The sequence below is a fragment of the Colletes latitarsis genome, chromosome 14 (assembly GCF_051014445.1).
Source record: "Colletes latitarsis isolate SP2378_abdomen chromosome 14, iyColLati1, whole genome shotgun sequence".
Taxonomy (NCBI): domain Eukaryota; kingdom Metazoa; phylum Arthropoda; class Insecta; order Hymenoptera; family Colletidae; genus Colletes; species Colletes latitarsis.
The window spans coordinates 29631978-29647243 of record NC_135147.1 but is presented as its reverse complement, the minus strand read 5'-3'; the positions used below and the strand labels follow the sequence as shown (position 1 = coordinate 29647243).

Below are 15266 nucleotides of genomic sequence, written 5' to 3'. Positions count from 1 at the left end.
CCAAGTACAGGAGTCTGTTTAAACGAAGTTTGGATTGTTTCGAAGTACACGTACGTCGAGTACATTAATTCGTCTAGCTTCTGTATCGCCTCGATACGTGCACACACACACACACGCACACATGACTTCGCGAGGAACGGTAGTCGTTAATTCGTCGAACGTTTCGCTTTATCCGGCGAGCGGGCCCTTTTGTGCATCGATTTATTATGCAATTGCGCGGCCTGCCGCCCCTTTTCATCGCTCGAGGGAACCAAGGGAAGACCGTGAACTAGCTACGGCACTGCCGCATTATGCGAGGGCTTCCCCTCGAGTTAAACAGTGTCGTGAATTCATAGATGTTCCGAGCTAACTTCGTCGACTGTTCCTGCTTTCGAATCACGAAATCTGGATCCCCGTGTCGCTTGAAAGCAGAATGACAATTATTATCTTAAACCTAAGTTCAGTTTCGGGTAAATAAATCTGTGACGTTACAAGTAACATGAATAAAATGGTGGCTCAAAACTTTTCTAATGAATAAATAAGTAAACAGTAGCTTTCGAACGAGAAACTCGAGACCACGAAGTTATTTGAAAGCAGCGGGGTAGTCGGTAATTTTTGTCAGTACAGCACTTTTCATATTATATTTTCACGAAAGTATCACCACGTATATATACATATGTATTAAAATAGAAATTAAATCGAGCAAAAAACCCCGTTCGAGAGACTAGATATTATGGGAATTATAGGTTAGGGTAACGTAAATGGGTCATCGAACTTGATTAACGAGAAAACGCTACCTACGCGTCTCTAAAGACAGATCGAATGTTTTCCTGGAAGGGTTCACGAACAAATGTATCTTCGTTTATGTTCATAATCGTTCTGCACTTGCACACGACAATTTCAAGGTTAAGGTTCATTGGATTAATTCGTTCGATCGGTTTAATTGGCTAATTCGAGGCTAAAGCACTGTATCTAGCACCGATCTAATTGCACGCTGCGAATCGAGAACAAATCAAAAGCTCTGTTCCAAGTAATTTTTAACGATAACTAATGTTTCTTCTTCGCGCGGGCGTATTTTCTGCGAAGTGTGAATCAGTCGGAAGGAACGCAGGAATGCCAAGGTGTGAAACTGATTCGTATGTAATTCCGCGTTGCTCGAATCATTTTATTTCCAGTCGTTCCTCTGATAACACCTCGACTATTTCTAGAAACAGAAAGTTCCGATGCGGTACAGAGATGATGCATTGATTCCATTACTCGAGAACAATCTTTACCGCGTTTTCGTGCGGTCGATTATTGGATTCGTATAAAGTGTAAAATAACGTGTTTATCTTTCGTGCAGCTGCGTCGAAATTCGACACCGACAGTCCCAGAGATATCGTTGAGCCTCGGAATCGCCTGTAGTTTTTTTTTGCTAACGGTCGCAGTCTGCAGTCGAAGAGAAGGACGACAGTGTGTCGTGACAGTGAGAGCGAATGAGAAAGAAAGTATCGTCTTGTACCAACCGTCGTACCGTTTTTTTAATGTCGTCTTTCGCGCTTCACTGACTCTAAGGGAGATTCCCTCCAGCCGAGAGGGATAGAAATATTCGACTTTCTCGGAATTACGTCTGGAATTTCTTCAAAGAATCGGTATTGTAGTTCGTTGGTGCGCGAGGTTCGTTATTTCGCAACGCATTTCCCGCGCTTTTCGGTCCGTGATCAGTGATTATGGTCGTGTTCTCTGCGATCGCGACAATTTATGCGTCGCGGAGCCCGCGAACGTGTGCATAATTAATACTCCGCGAGATCGATACAGCTGGTTTCGTAATGAAAACCAATCGTACACCGCGTAATTGAATTCCGCGCGGGAGACACGCTGATTGCGGTTAGGACGGTCGCGAAATTGAATCTGGTGAAATACAAATGTTGATCTCGAGAAGTTTTGACCTAATTATGATTTCCGCGTTGCTTTATCAACGAACGTGTCTTTTCGCCGGAAGTGCCATCGAGGTGCTTTCGTCGGCAAATTTTCACGTTTCTGTATCTCTTATTACGTAAATTAAAGACGTGCCCGTATTTTTCCCAATTTAACGGCGTGGGAACTTTCAGTTTAATCGCCACACTATTTCGTGCGTTTGTTCGGAGACAATCGGTAAAACAGAGAAAGACTAGACGCTAGATACGGTAGCTCTGATTGGTGGGACGGCACACACGGAGTGGAACATAAATACACTTAATGTCTCGAAGACTTTCAGGGACGGTCGGCTGAGAATAGACGAAAATCCAATTTTAATCGCGGAACCTCGACCCGCGCTCGACTCGCGTGTTCGATCGAACGTACATCAACAGAAACTGTGAACTTTTGACGAGGAATGCTGCACGCTGACGCCTGGGAGTTTATCTATGCAAATAAAATTCAATTTTTACCGTTTGCTAACCTGTTATCGCCGGGAAAAGCGTGAAAGCAATCTCGATAAAGTTGGAAACGTGACGTCACTGAACTTTTGTTACGAGAGAGACAAAGTCTACGGTATTTCGCTTGTTATCGTTTCTACAGCAAAAATGCATATAACTGGAGTTGCTGAAAATCAAATTTGGAAACTTTTTCGTTATATACAGATTTTCAATAGAATCGATACCAGTCGTGAATCACCGTGGATCCAAAATATCGTGCTCACGCGAGCAACGTTTGATCGCGCGTCGATCGTTCCGAACTGAAGACCGTAGAATGAACACATGCACGCGAGAAGACCCGTATCGAGACACGCGATCCAATTCCTTCAAGGTAAACGACGTTAGTCCTGCGACTTCGTTCCATCTGTTACTATAAACTCGTAATTCTGTCGACTGTGGTTTCATTCGATACGCAATTTGTAGGAGGAAACGAAGCTGTACCGCGCGCTTTAACTGTGGTATCGATAAGAAATTCAAAGTAAAAATATTTATGTCGCGGTTCGAGTCATTTGTCAACGAGACTAATTAACGATCGGCTCGCATGAATGATTTTTACGAACGCGACATCGATAAATCAAACGCTAATCACGGGGAATGGATTGGTGTGTCATCAATGAATCTGAGCTAAGCCATGGAAGACGTAGTAGTGCATTATCAATGAATCAGTTAGGCTGGAAATATATACAACATTAATGAGTCAAACGCTATCCACGTGAAACGCGATAGTACGTTATCAAAGCACCGAATGTAGATTATGATAATATGGTTGGTATGCCAAATATAAGATAGTTTGATATATCCCGGAGATTCGTATTTCAAGATCGAAAAAAAAGGTGACCAGGATATCGCGATGATTGATTCTTTTGCAGGAAACTTTTGTAAAAACGTAATGATTGGAACGTGTTTCCGTGGTCACCAATTAATAATAATGATATTGCTCAAGTTCCTATCTAATCATTCGTGCAATTATAGTGTAGTTCGTTTTATGAGAAAATCCTGTTCGATGATTATGCAATCGTAAACTTTTTACGATTGTTTTAATCTTCAGATTGTTTTTCTTCTTCGAAAGACGATTATCTGAAATATCTCTTGAACTAATTATTTTCTATCGTGTCGCTACTTATTTACCTATAATAAGAAAAAGATTCGACCTGTAACAACAAAAATTGGCGCTGCAATGACGGGTTGGACCATTATGCACGCGGGGTTGCAAAATGGTTGACGTAATCGATGATCTTCGAGTCGCTTAACGAAATATGTAGCGCTCGTAAAAATTTGACGCGATCACGAGTACGTAACCGAGTCATTTTATCTCTTCCAATTGATCGAGCATTCGCATCGCTGGCAGAAACGCTATCAGATTTCAATTTCCGGGGGTTCCCCGATCGATGCGCCATGGCGGCGTTTGCGCTCAAAGGAGATATAAAAAAAAAGACCCTCTGGCCCGGTATGCTAGCTAGTGGGAACACGGAACGCGCTCAAGTTAAACGACCAGTCTCTCCCTCTTGATCCAATTCGTAAAACGCCCTGTGCCACGCACGTGTGACGTCACGGATCTCCTTCTCTACGTGTGTGAGTAACGCGTGAGGGTGCGTGCAAGGCCAGTCTCTTTGCTCTGACCAGCTGATGCGTTTCACTCTCTCTTCTCACTTTCTTTTTTTAGGCGCACGCAGCTGCGATACGTTCGTCGCTGCACGCTTCCGTGGAGATTCTAACCTCAAACCCCGAATAGACTTATCGAATGAAGGAACGTAGTATCGAGGCACATCAGAATGTTCGTGGTTAAAGCACAGACGACGTATACGAGTAGTTTTCACATCCAATGTATTATTTCGGCCCATTTTTATGGGATTCTAGAGTCCCATTACCATTTTCGTGACACTCGGAATATTACCAATAGATAACACGAATGAACACAAGAGATAGTGAGACAGAAAATGAAGTTACAGAAACATTCCTGGCCACATATTGCATTTTCGGTAAGGAATTTTTTTCTCGAAAGTGCGTAGGATTTCGGGGGTATGTCTGTTGACCAAAAATGCTTGCAATTGACCCCTGCAACTAAAAATAATTTTTTTAGAACGATTTGAAAATTGTTTTTTTCGCCGAAAAATTTGTCCACCTTCCTGAATTTTTGTGTCAAAAATGCGTAGGTTTTTGGGGGAGGGGGTGTATGTCTATTCGAGATCGTCGATGAAGCTTCGTTCCGTGTATTAATTACCTTAATTGTGTTTCACTTTCGACGCGAAAACGTTTCCGTGGCTTTCGAACGTCCCCGTGGAGAGCATCGTTCATCGAGTTTCCATTCAGGCTCGTTATTCGACGCTAAACGCGAGTTTAATTAACGACACGCGACTTTTACGGTACCATCGATAGTCTTCGGAGAGTTGAACAACTTTTCAATTTTACTTCTCGAATTAATTTAACGTCAGGGGATCGGAAATCGAAGATGGGGCTTGGGTATCAGTTACAAAAGCGATGATCCTTCCAGCGCGGCTGATTGGGTCTGATTTCTCCAAGGACCGTGGTTAATTTTCTAAATTAGAGAGAGAAACTATATTTTGTTATTCGTCAAACGATACTCACGAGGTCCAATGCTGTTTAATATTAATATCAACTCCCTTAAAGATAATTTGATCGTTTGAACATGCTGAACATTTTCAAAACTGTGACGACAAGTCGCACGAAAGTTGCACGAAAACTTATACGATAAAAACAATTGCTAGAGAATTTAAATATGCCGCCACGCGACTACAATGGCGATGAGAGGGTTAACAACCCGTCGCGAAGCTCGTAGTGTAAAAACATTGAAGCAGCCAGCGGATCCGCGTCCACCTCGGTGTTTCAGTTACTTCTGTCCATGCTTTTAGCGGCCAACAGACCCAGAATTCGCTTTTGCATATTTAATGGAGGAAGGCACGGCCAACAGATGGCCGGGCTGCTTTTGCTTTATACGCGCGATGAATGCTAGTTCCCAGCAAAGCGCGAAGTCTCGCTAAGTCTCCTATTTTTAGCCGCCCCTTATTTCACGTTACATCAAATATGCATATCGCGGTTCAGTCCACGGGATCGTCCCTCAAACGGTTCATCGGATAAACTGTTCTCCGCGTCTTCCCGCCAATTTCTCGATCCTCGACAGGAACAGATTGAATCTCGGAAAATTCGGACATAGTTCTTCTCTAACGTCTTTCATTTTGGTCACGTCGCGAGACGAGTTTTCTCCATTTTCCACGGGCTCCATAGTTCCTTTTCTTTGGTCTGCTCTCGAGAGATTCATGGGGAAAGTTCATCGGAACTTCTGGAATCTAATATTCCGGATTCGGACGCGCCAGGATGTTGGGGGAGACCCGCGATAACTCGCGAGGGGGGGAGGGGGAAATGTCGGGGCATAAATTCGCCAGAAGATTCCGTTCTTCTCTGGGAAACTCATTTCTGTGGCGTCGACTTCTAAAGACGTCGCCTGTAACCAAAGAATGGGGGGGTGGGGGATGTCTCGACTCTAGAATTTTAGAACATATTACTTTCTATAAGACAGTTTCACACAGGGCGAACGGAAAATACAACTATCTTCGATAACTTACGGTTCCGCTGACGTTTCAATTTGTTTCTGGTGCCATAAAACACCGTAGCAAACGTTCCGCCGAATTTCCCAAAGGATGTACGCAACCGTTCCGAACCGAATGGCACGACGAAAAGTAAACCAGCTCTGAATCGCGAAGCACCTCCTAAATCTTGCTGGTGAACAGCCTGGGAGATTGTTTTTCGGGAACAAACCACTGCAGATAGGATGAAACGTGTAAACACATGGAAATGTAAAGGAAGAAACCACTTGAAACAGGTTGAAACATGTTTCGAGAGATTTCTGGGTAGTTTGAAGCGTGTCCAAGACATCGAAGCACGTCCCCATTATCTGTCCACGACAAATTGGTACGCGCGTACGGACGAAGAACGTCGAACGAGGACGAGAGTGCTCGCTGACCCGGTTGGGCCCGTGTGCTTCGAGCCACCCTCTCGTCGACACAGAAAAGGAAAAGTCGTTAAAACGACCGACGGTAACGCGGACAGTCCCGTTCCTCCGCGTCGCTGGCAGCCGGAAACGGAACGAAAGAAAGACAGGAGGGGGAGAGAAAAAGAAAAAAGAAGAGAAACGGCGACGCAACGACGTCTGTGTTATCGCAAACGAGGACAGAGGGGAACCAATTAAATTCGCATTATGCTCCCGTTAAGTGGGTCGTTTTACTTGAACGAATACACGGCTAAGCGTTCCGCGCGAAACAAATGGGAATACACCTGAGCGCGTTCCATAAACGGGCGTAAATATTGCCTCGCTTTTACTTCGAAACGTTGGCTAAGACGTTTCAAAACTACGGGATCCCCCATCCCCCATGGATTAAACGGCTCGTTTACTCGCGATCCTTCGAAAGGGGGTGCAAACGATGCATCTGGAAAAGAACAATACGCCAAGACTTTAAACGCTCGGTTTGAGTCGACAAACTTCTTTGGACGCGTCAACCATGGCCTCCGCAAACCACTTGAAACGTGTGCAAACGATAAAATGAAACTTTAAATTGAGAGATCTATATTAGTTAATGTCAGAAGCAATTCTGAATTAGCGAAGGAATATTCTTGAAATTAATATATCGAGTGAATTTTCTTATCGATGTTCGAAGCTACCATTTTGTTTCTTCGCTTACCTCCCATCGATTGCTAAAGTTTACGATATCCAGAGCCACGATAAGATCGTCGAGAGAATGAAATATTTCTTTTCGACGGCGAACACATTTCGGAGATTTGGACCTGTCGATACAAAGACCACGTGTCCTACGACGGGATCTAAAGTTTCGGACAACTCTGGTTCCGGAAATAGCAACGTACGAGTTTCCGGTTAGCGTTCTCGTTTCTCTCGGTGAATAGTTCCCTCGGAGTTGGGTCACGTTGATTGGAACGTATTGGACCATGGGCGTCTGCGGTGCAGACGGTCGCGATAAAGAAACCTATTATCGAAATAAGAAAAGAGTCCTTTCGATAGGAGGTCTTCCAAGGGGGTTGAAAATGCTGATGTCACGAGACATCGGTCTTAGGGCCCCTTTGGATCGTTACGATATGGTGCACGCGAATGTTTCGCGGAAAGAATAGGAGAAAATTCCGTTTACGGTTCTGGCTTCCTTTCCAGCTAGGAAATTGCCCCTTTGAGGACTTGGCGCGCGTGGTATCGATTCGTCCGATGCTATTGCGGACAGAACTTATAGAAAATTACTCCGGGAATGAGAACTCGAGACCGTTGTCCCTTGGACGTGCGGCTCGAGAATAGACACACCCCCGCGGGTGAAGGATTACCTAGAATTTCGAGTTAACACGTTCACTGTCCGGTTTCTCAGCGGCGTATCCAATAGCACGGCGATATGGCCCATATACGGGCCATGGACAGCGAACGTGTTAATAATCAGAGGCTCCAGAGTGCTGGATCATCCAAAAAAATGTTCCATCGGAACAATTCGGTACGAGAATAAGTCGCGTTGGGCTTGGATCGTTCGTAGACGGAAAAAGTTCCAAGGATCGAGAGATCCGTTGCACCCCCGTTGGCGCCTCGGTGTCCGTCGATGTTTCCCCCGCGTGCTCGCTCGCGCGTGTATCCCACACACGCGTTAACGGTTCTGCTCGGTGGTTCGAGCGGCCGCGAGAGCAGAGAGTAGGTGGCCTGGTTGGGTATTGATCCGTGATGGGGGCGGTTAGGTCGCATGCGCCTCCACGGCGACGGCTCCGTCCTCATCGACCCGCGACGTAGACTGAAAAAGGGAGAAACGTAAAGCGGAACGCGCTGGGACGGAAGGGCGGTATGGTTAGGTCGACGGGTAGGGTGGGACAGTTTCTGGATCAGAGTGGTACGGTACCATCGATAGGCGCGCCGCGGGCTGCAGACGTGGCCCCGGGCTGATCTAAATCATCGGCCTGAAAGTTCGCGCGACGGATAGAGGATATGCGAGTAGAACACGCGACCACGTCCACGACAACCTGGACAGTATCGGTTCAGACTTGGGTCCCTAGACTGGGAACCCTATAATCCGCCTAATTCGATGATCACGTGTTTCATCCCTAATGCATGGCTACTAGAGCTTTTGGGACTGGAATAACTAATGTTCTTAACATGGTCAGAAGCCTTTGGGAATCTGGACAGCGAGCGTTCAACGCCACAGCACCCCAGAACATCAAAGCTAGCTGTTCTGTTCCTTGGTCTCGTTCTCCAAAGGAGACTTTGGGCTCGGGATAGCTAGCCATTCCATCATTATTCAAATTAGAAATCTAGCAAAGTCTACGACGAGTCCTACAGGAGGATGAAACCCTTTGGGAACCTGGATAGTGTTCATCTGCTTGGTCTGAAGATAATGAACATGACGTAGTACCACCAGGGGTATTGGACTAGCTCTCTCATAGTACGGATCAAAGGTCGAAGCCAGGTCCTAGTTAATATTAAGAAGCTTTTTTTGACACTTTGAGCAAGTGTTTGCTAGGATGCAAAGATTTCACGATGACACGTTAAAGTAGCTGTTTCATCGTTATTCCAATCATAAAGGAATATCGAAGATTCACCAGATTACAGATAGCTCGAAGGAATTTTCCCTTAAATTCCTACTGCTCTGCCAGTTCGATACGACTCCCCCAGATCTATCATACGACCCTTTGGGAATCTGGACGGATGATGGGGAGCATTTGCTGTCGATCTTTATAGGCTATATTCCCCTTCAACTCTTTCGCTCGACTACCGTCTCCCCTCGGCCAGGACCATCCTATTTCACGGTCTGGGTGGCTCCGTTCTTACGCTATCTTCCATGCCCGGGACTGACATGTTTGTAATAAGAATGTAGACTTTTGAAATCTAAGGGTCACGTTCCTGGAGAAGTTTTATTAGACTCTATCGATAACAGTCGAAAAGAAACCTTTCTTCGTGCCAATTAGAGTCTCCCATAGCCGTTTCTTTGAAAAAAATCTCTTAATAGTGGTGCGGTAGGTAGCGAGTAAAGTATGGATAATGTCAAGAAACTTTTCTATAGTCGCAGGCATTACAATGTCTGGCCATTATGAGACGTCTGACCCAGTATTCGAGTCGCCATTTTTTCCCCAGAGCTTTTCTTCCCAATCCCCAATCGTATAGCAAGGATTGTGGTACCGTTGTTTAAATAAAGTAATTCTTCGTGTAGTCATAGATCTTACGAGGATCGATTATATCGCTTGGACGCGCGTTGCCAATTCCCTGCCGCTGTTTCCTTCGAGTTCGCAACAATGATACGTAGCATTCATCGATCACAATCGCTATACCCCCTCCCAACCCTCTGAGAAACTCCACCCTTTCGACAAAACGAAATCCAGTGCTCGACGAGGATCGAATTGGGTTAAGCGCGGCTGACTTCGTTAGAATTTCGAATTAGCCCGTCGCATCCCTTCCGGGGTCGTTCTCCCGCCCCTTTGGCGTGCAAGGGTTGTCGATGAACACGGTGGGGGTAGTTATGCAACTCGATTAAACTCGGTTTGTCGCGTCCGCCGCGACGAAATTCTTGGCTGCGTACGCGGGGCGCTCAAGAATCAGGTTTCTCGCCGCCCTCCCACCCCCCTTCCCCACTCGATACAAAAGGGCGAGTTTCACCCCGTTTCGCGCCTCGACGGAAACAATGGAGAGTGGAAACTAATTTCTGTATCGGAATAACTGAAACGCGGCGGCTGTCATGCCTTTCTTGTAATTCAATCTCGAACCTATTTGCGGGGAAACTCGATTCTAGTTTATTTTTTAGTTTCTCCGCCGTTGCAACAGAGGGGAATGCATCCCCATTGATCAGTCTCTCGCGTATATATAATAAATTCCAAGTAATTTACTTTTGTATTATATCGCGTATTACATTTACACGCAATACAGAGGTTACTATACAATATTCTTAACCTAAACAATTTGAAAAGCGAATACTAATGCTCAAACGTGCAGGGAAATTGAGTCTTATCTACCGGAACGATTCTATCCGTCCTTGGCGTTGTTAATACGATCTTCAACCTACATCGTCTTTTACGAGGAGCATAAATAATTCACAACCTAGTCATGAATCTTCGAAGACCCTGACAACTCACGAATCCGCAGTCTCGAGTTTGAATCTTGCTACGTAGCAAGAAATAAATTGCCCCGGAGTGTCTCATTACGTCAGAGTATTCCCCTATTTCAGGAGGTCATGGGGTGCAATTCTGATTTACTTGTTAAAAAAATCAATGCAACGACTGATTTTTGTTTACTCGAAAGTGGTGCTTATTGCCAGAGAACCCTCTCTCTCCCTCCCATCTTTCGAGCGGTGGATGGTTCAGGGATGCAATTGTGCACGTAGCTTAACGTTCGCTCGAACTCTTCGGAGACCAGCTTTGATCTGCTAAATGAACAGTGGGTCGATTCGTTCGAGACGCGGCCTTATCGCGACGCTTTCCTGCCCGACAACCACTTCCGGTCCTGGCGCGAGTCCGTACGCGCGCGCACAGCTAACCTATGCGACTGTGCCCCGCGTCCGGCGCACACTCACGAACCGTTCCCCGTGGCTGTCGTGCCGTGGAAATTTGCATAAGGTCGATCGTATTCATCCTGCGGACTTTATCGCGGTTTATATTGGATTAGCCCGCGCCCGTCGACAGCCTTGGCTATCGATCAGGATTTTCGAGGATTGCTCGTATTCGAATCACACGTACACAACCCCCGAGCCCCCTCCCCGTCAGCCTCCAGACCTCAGCTTCATCGATCGAGACGTCGTCGAGGACACGATTCTGCGTTTGTGCGACCTAATCCTCCGGTTCGAGTTTGTTTGTTCTCGTTCGAACGCGATTCCACTGGTTTCCCACTAGATTTTCTATCCTACGAAATAGTGGCGCCACCTATGACACCATCTTGTTGCCCATAAAAAAATCATACGTTTCTTACGTTGAAAATTTTGTTCCAACTTGGTTGGTTTCCGTGATACTTAAGGAATTGTGATTTCCATCCCCCCAACTTTGATCTATCTCTACACTCGTGATTAGCGATCACGAAAACCTCGAAACAAGTTATCTTTATTTTTGACCAGAATTTTTTAATAAATTTGCCAGTTTTGCGATCCGCGTTCGCAGTCTTAACCCTGGCTCGTTTAACTCGCTGAATAATTCGTGGTAATTCAATATTCCTACGTAGATGTGGCTCAATTAAGTCGGTAGTCAGCTCGTACGTTGGCGCGAACATGCTCGCCGGAATGCGTTCACGATTAGATAAAAATGTCAAGCGGAGCGTTAGTCGAGCGATCGAGCGGTCGTAAAAAGAATGCATGTAATTCCGTTAAGGCACGTTTCTCGCGATAGTGAGCGAACGCGCGAGCGCGCGAGCGCGTAAACGCGACAATTCCGCGACATTATTATCTCTCGTTGATCGTCACACGGTGCTCTCGTCATTGAGGAAGCACGATTATGCAATTTCGTTACGTACGCACCTCTCGGCGGCGCATGCACGCGCACCTAGTGGAATTGTAAGCGAGGAATGTTACCGTCGAATCAATGAAACGGGGAGGGAGCAAAGCGTTTATGGACACCTCTTCGCTCTAAGAAGAAACGACCGCGACGGGACTCTCGACCACCGGCCAAATACCGAACCAACGCGAGGGGAACTGAAAATTGCCCTCCGAGGAATCGTAGGACGCTTAGTCGTTTCATCGAGTGTAAATGAACATTGAGTAGAGAATAGGGAGTACAAGAGTTTCAGTATTTAGTATTCGAATCCCAAAAATGGTACGGAGGTGTTGGCTGAACGGGTGGGACGACTGACTAGTAATCCGAAGATCGTGGGTTCGAAACCCCATCTCGTCCGTGTTCCGTTTTTTCTTCGATTTCTGCATCGTTGTAATATCTAAATACGCTTATTATCAAGCTCACGCTCGTTTTTCGTTTCTTCGTGCCAGCCAAATTCGAGTTCCTTAATTGTATACAAATTTCCATAGAAGATACACCCATATTATTATTATTAGATACATAATTAATTGGAATTTGCATATGTAATTAGCACGATAGGGTGATTGGAAAGCAAACAAATAGTTTCGTTGACGGAAGACGACCCCGGACACGCAACATGCGAAACTAAAATCCCTGCAAGCTACCCATTAAAATGTCGGTTATGCGGCGCGTCCCGAGGGCATGACAGGCGGCTATCTGAAGCAATTTATTTCGACGGAACGAGAACTGCCGTCGACACACACCGCTCGTTAAAATCGTTGACGAACAGCCCGCGCGCCGCGTACCTTTGTGTCTGTATCATTTGGATCAATAGAGACCGAGGTTTCTCCGTCTCTGTCGCGCTCGCGGCCGAGTGTGCGTGGCCCTACGTCCGCTCGCGTTCGATTCGAACCTTTTTTCGGGGCCATCGGAGGCTGTCGTGCGAATTTCCGCTGGTCTCGACGGTTTTGCGAGCGTGAAACCGTCGAGCCATCAGTAGTGTTTCCTGCGTCTCTGATTGCATCGAATCCCGCTGCTCCCATTCTTACGGGGCAAAACAAACATTGGATTCGAGAAGCGAGAAAGTTTGCTCAAAATTCTATGTCTCCGTACCCGTGTGATAAAAGGAATTATTAGCACCAAGAAAGTTAGGACGCCTGGTCAGTAATTTGAAGATCCGCAAGTTCGAAACCCCATGCTCTGTCTTCTGTTTTTTCTATGATTTCTACGTTATGTTTCGGAGGGCAATCTTGATCTTTGTACGTCAAGAACTATAGTGGACCCACGCGCCAATCGATTTCACTTATTTCCGCGACACGTTCAAGATTTGAATCACCCTTCCCGAGCCCGATGAGGCAATTTACTGCACTGCAGCTGGGCAAAATCTTCTCCCGCGACGAACGACAATTATCGTATATCGCACCGCAGACGTGCAGAGAGGCGAGGAAATCGATACGCGTCCTATAATCGCCGTTCCTCGGTTTCATATCAATTACGGGGTTATATAATTTGATAAAAATATTAATATATGTATATGTATAAAGAATATAAATATGTTTCCGTGGGTAGTCGCGTAAGTCTTTTTTCTCGAAACTCGAGGGTTGCGACACCTAGCGAATTCACGACTTGCCATCGATTATCCAAGGTTTAGAACTGAGAACCAACCCCTCCTAGTAAATAATTCGCTCTTTTGCAAGCTCTTCTATTCAACTATTCTGGCCTAAATAACTTTTAATTAATTACTTTTAGACCAGATTATCGCGTACAAAATGGCCGATTTCTGACCAAACAGTGCGTTAATATTTGCTTTGATATACATACATATATTTCAAGACTCGTTCAGAAAATTTTGAAAATTACACGCGCTTGTCGTTTTCAGGTCTTGAAATACACGATATTTTCTAGAACACCAGTGGTGTGTTTAATGGGGCTCAAAGGGGGGGAATGCAAAATTCGAAGTTCCGAAAATCCTGTCCCTAAGAATATGAAAAATAAGTTGGAAAACGTTGTGACGAAGCAATTGAATTTTATTTTTACGAGTTCCTGTACACGAGCTTTTAGAAAACCATGAAAAATCGAAAGGTGTTTGATCGTTTTGTCCAACGTGTCCCCCGATTAACGTCGGAAACTCGATCCACCTGTGATCCGTGGGACTCGTTTGAAGGATACTCTCGATCACGGGATACCGTCGAACGATTTCAGCGATACGCCTCCATTGAAACGGCACCGGAAACGGTCGTTATCCGAACGCGAGCGAGTAGAGCTCGGGCTGGCGAGGTCGCACTTGAAAATTAGGCTTCTCTGGCTGCACCGCGGTCTCACGTGTTCGATTTACGCTGCCCACGTGTTTCGAGAAGGTCGGTCGAGTGCGTTTCTGCGTTCGTGTGCGACGATCTTGTCGCTGGATTGAGAAAATTGGACACACCGTGTATCGTTCTGACTCGGCAATTCCGGGGGAAATATCGTTTTTCCCAATATAGCCATCTTCGTGGTACAATTTTTGGGAAAATCTTAATACTTTTTAGGTACAACGACCATCGTCGATCCACACACCGCATCATCGAACCCGTCGAACAAACATGCGTTTTTTTAATTTTTTATTTTGTTTTTAACCATTGTATCGCATCGATTTATTTTGTATTTTTTTTTCTCTCACATGTCTCATGTTTTTTTTATCATACATTTTTTACAGCATGGCCGCTCAGACTCGTACAGGGTCGCCACGTTACCCAAAATTCGCGACGACAACAAAACGGCCGACGGGATGTTCAAGGTATACGCACGGAGGACTTCCGGCCCCCGCGGTGACTCCATTTACGCTCGCAATTTTTTTTCTCGGGGCTTGCTTCGTCGGTGATGGACCGTCCTCTCCTAGTTTCTGCAAATAAAAAAACATTCTTCACTCGCCTTTTGAAACTTTTTGCTGCGGTGCTCGTTTTCACGGAATCTTTCGTCTTCCGGTTGGTTCTTTCGTTGCTCTCGACTAATAACCTTTCTTACGTGCTCTTTCCTAACAATTCTCTGCAGTCTCGAGTGCCTCTTCTAAATATTCTCTGTAAACGTTCTTCGAGATTCCGCTAACGATGCTCGTTCGCGTTTCCCTATTTGCAACAGAATTGTTTTTTAATAATAATATATCTATCCTACTGTTCTATTTTCTGTTTCACTCTGTCAGCTTCTCTCTCCTCGACGAAATCTATCCTGTCGACTGATTGGTACTCGCACGGCACAGTATTTTTCAAAACTCACGCTAACATGGGTCACTAAATGTTTCGATCTGCGTCACGTAATCGTCGAAAAAATGGTATTTGACTCTTTGTCTGTTGCGCTGACACGTTAATACAGGATAATTAACCGATCCTTGGAGAAGGGTTTAAC

General features: G+C 45.5%; 1 protein-coding gene across 8 annotated transcripts in view; it reads left to right on the top strand.

The window, feature by feature from the left end:
• Positions 1-15266, top strand: part of Atpalpha (sodium/potassium-transporting ATPase subunit alpha) — an 80422-nt gene that overhangs the window by 50062 nt on the left and 15094 nt on the right. For 5 of the 8 annotated variants that reach the window (XM_076781163.1, XM_076781162.1, XM_076781161.1 and 2 more), the window contains exon 2: positions 14581-14661. The exons of the other annotated variants lie outside the window; for them this stretch is intronic. In XM_076781163.1, coding sequence (XP_076637278.1) covers positions 14581-14661 — 81 coding nt within the window. The remainder of the gene's footprint in view (positions 1-14580; positions 14662-15266) is intronic. 8 annotated transcript variants of the gene reach the window in all.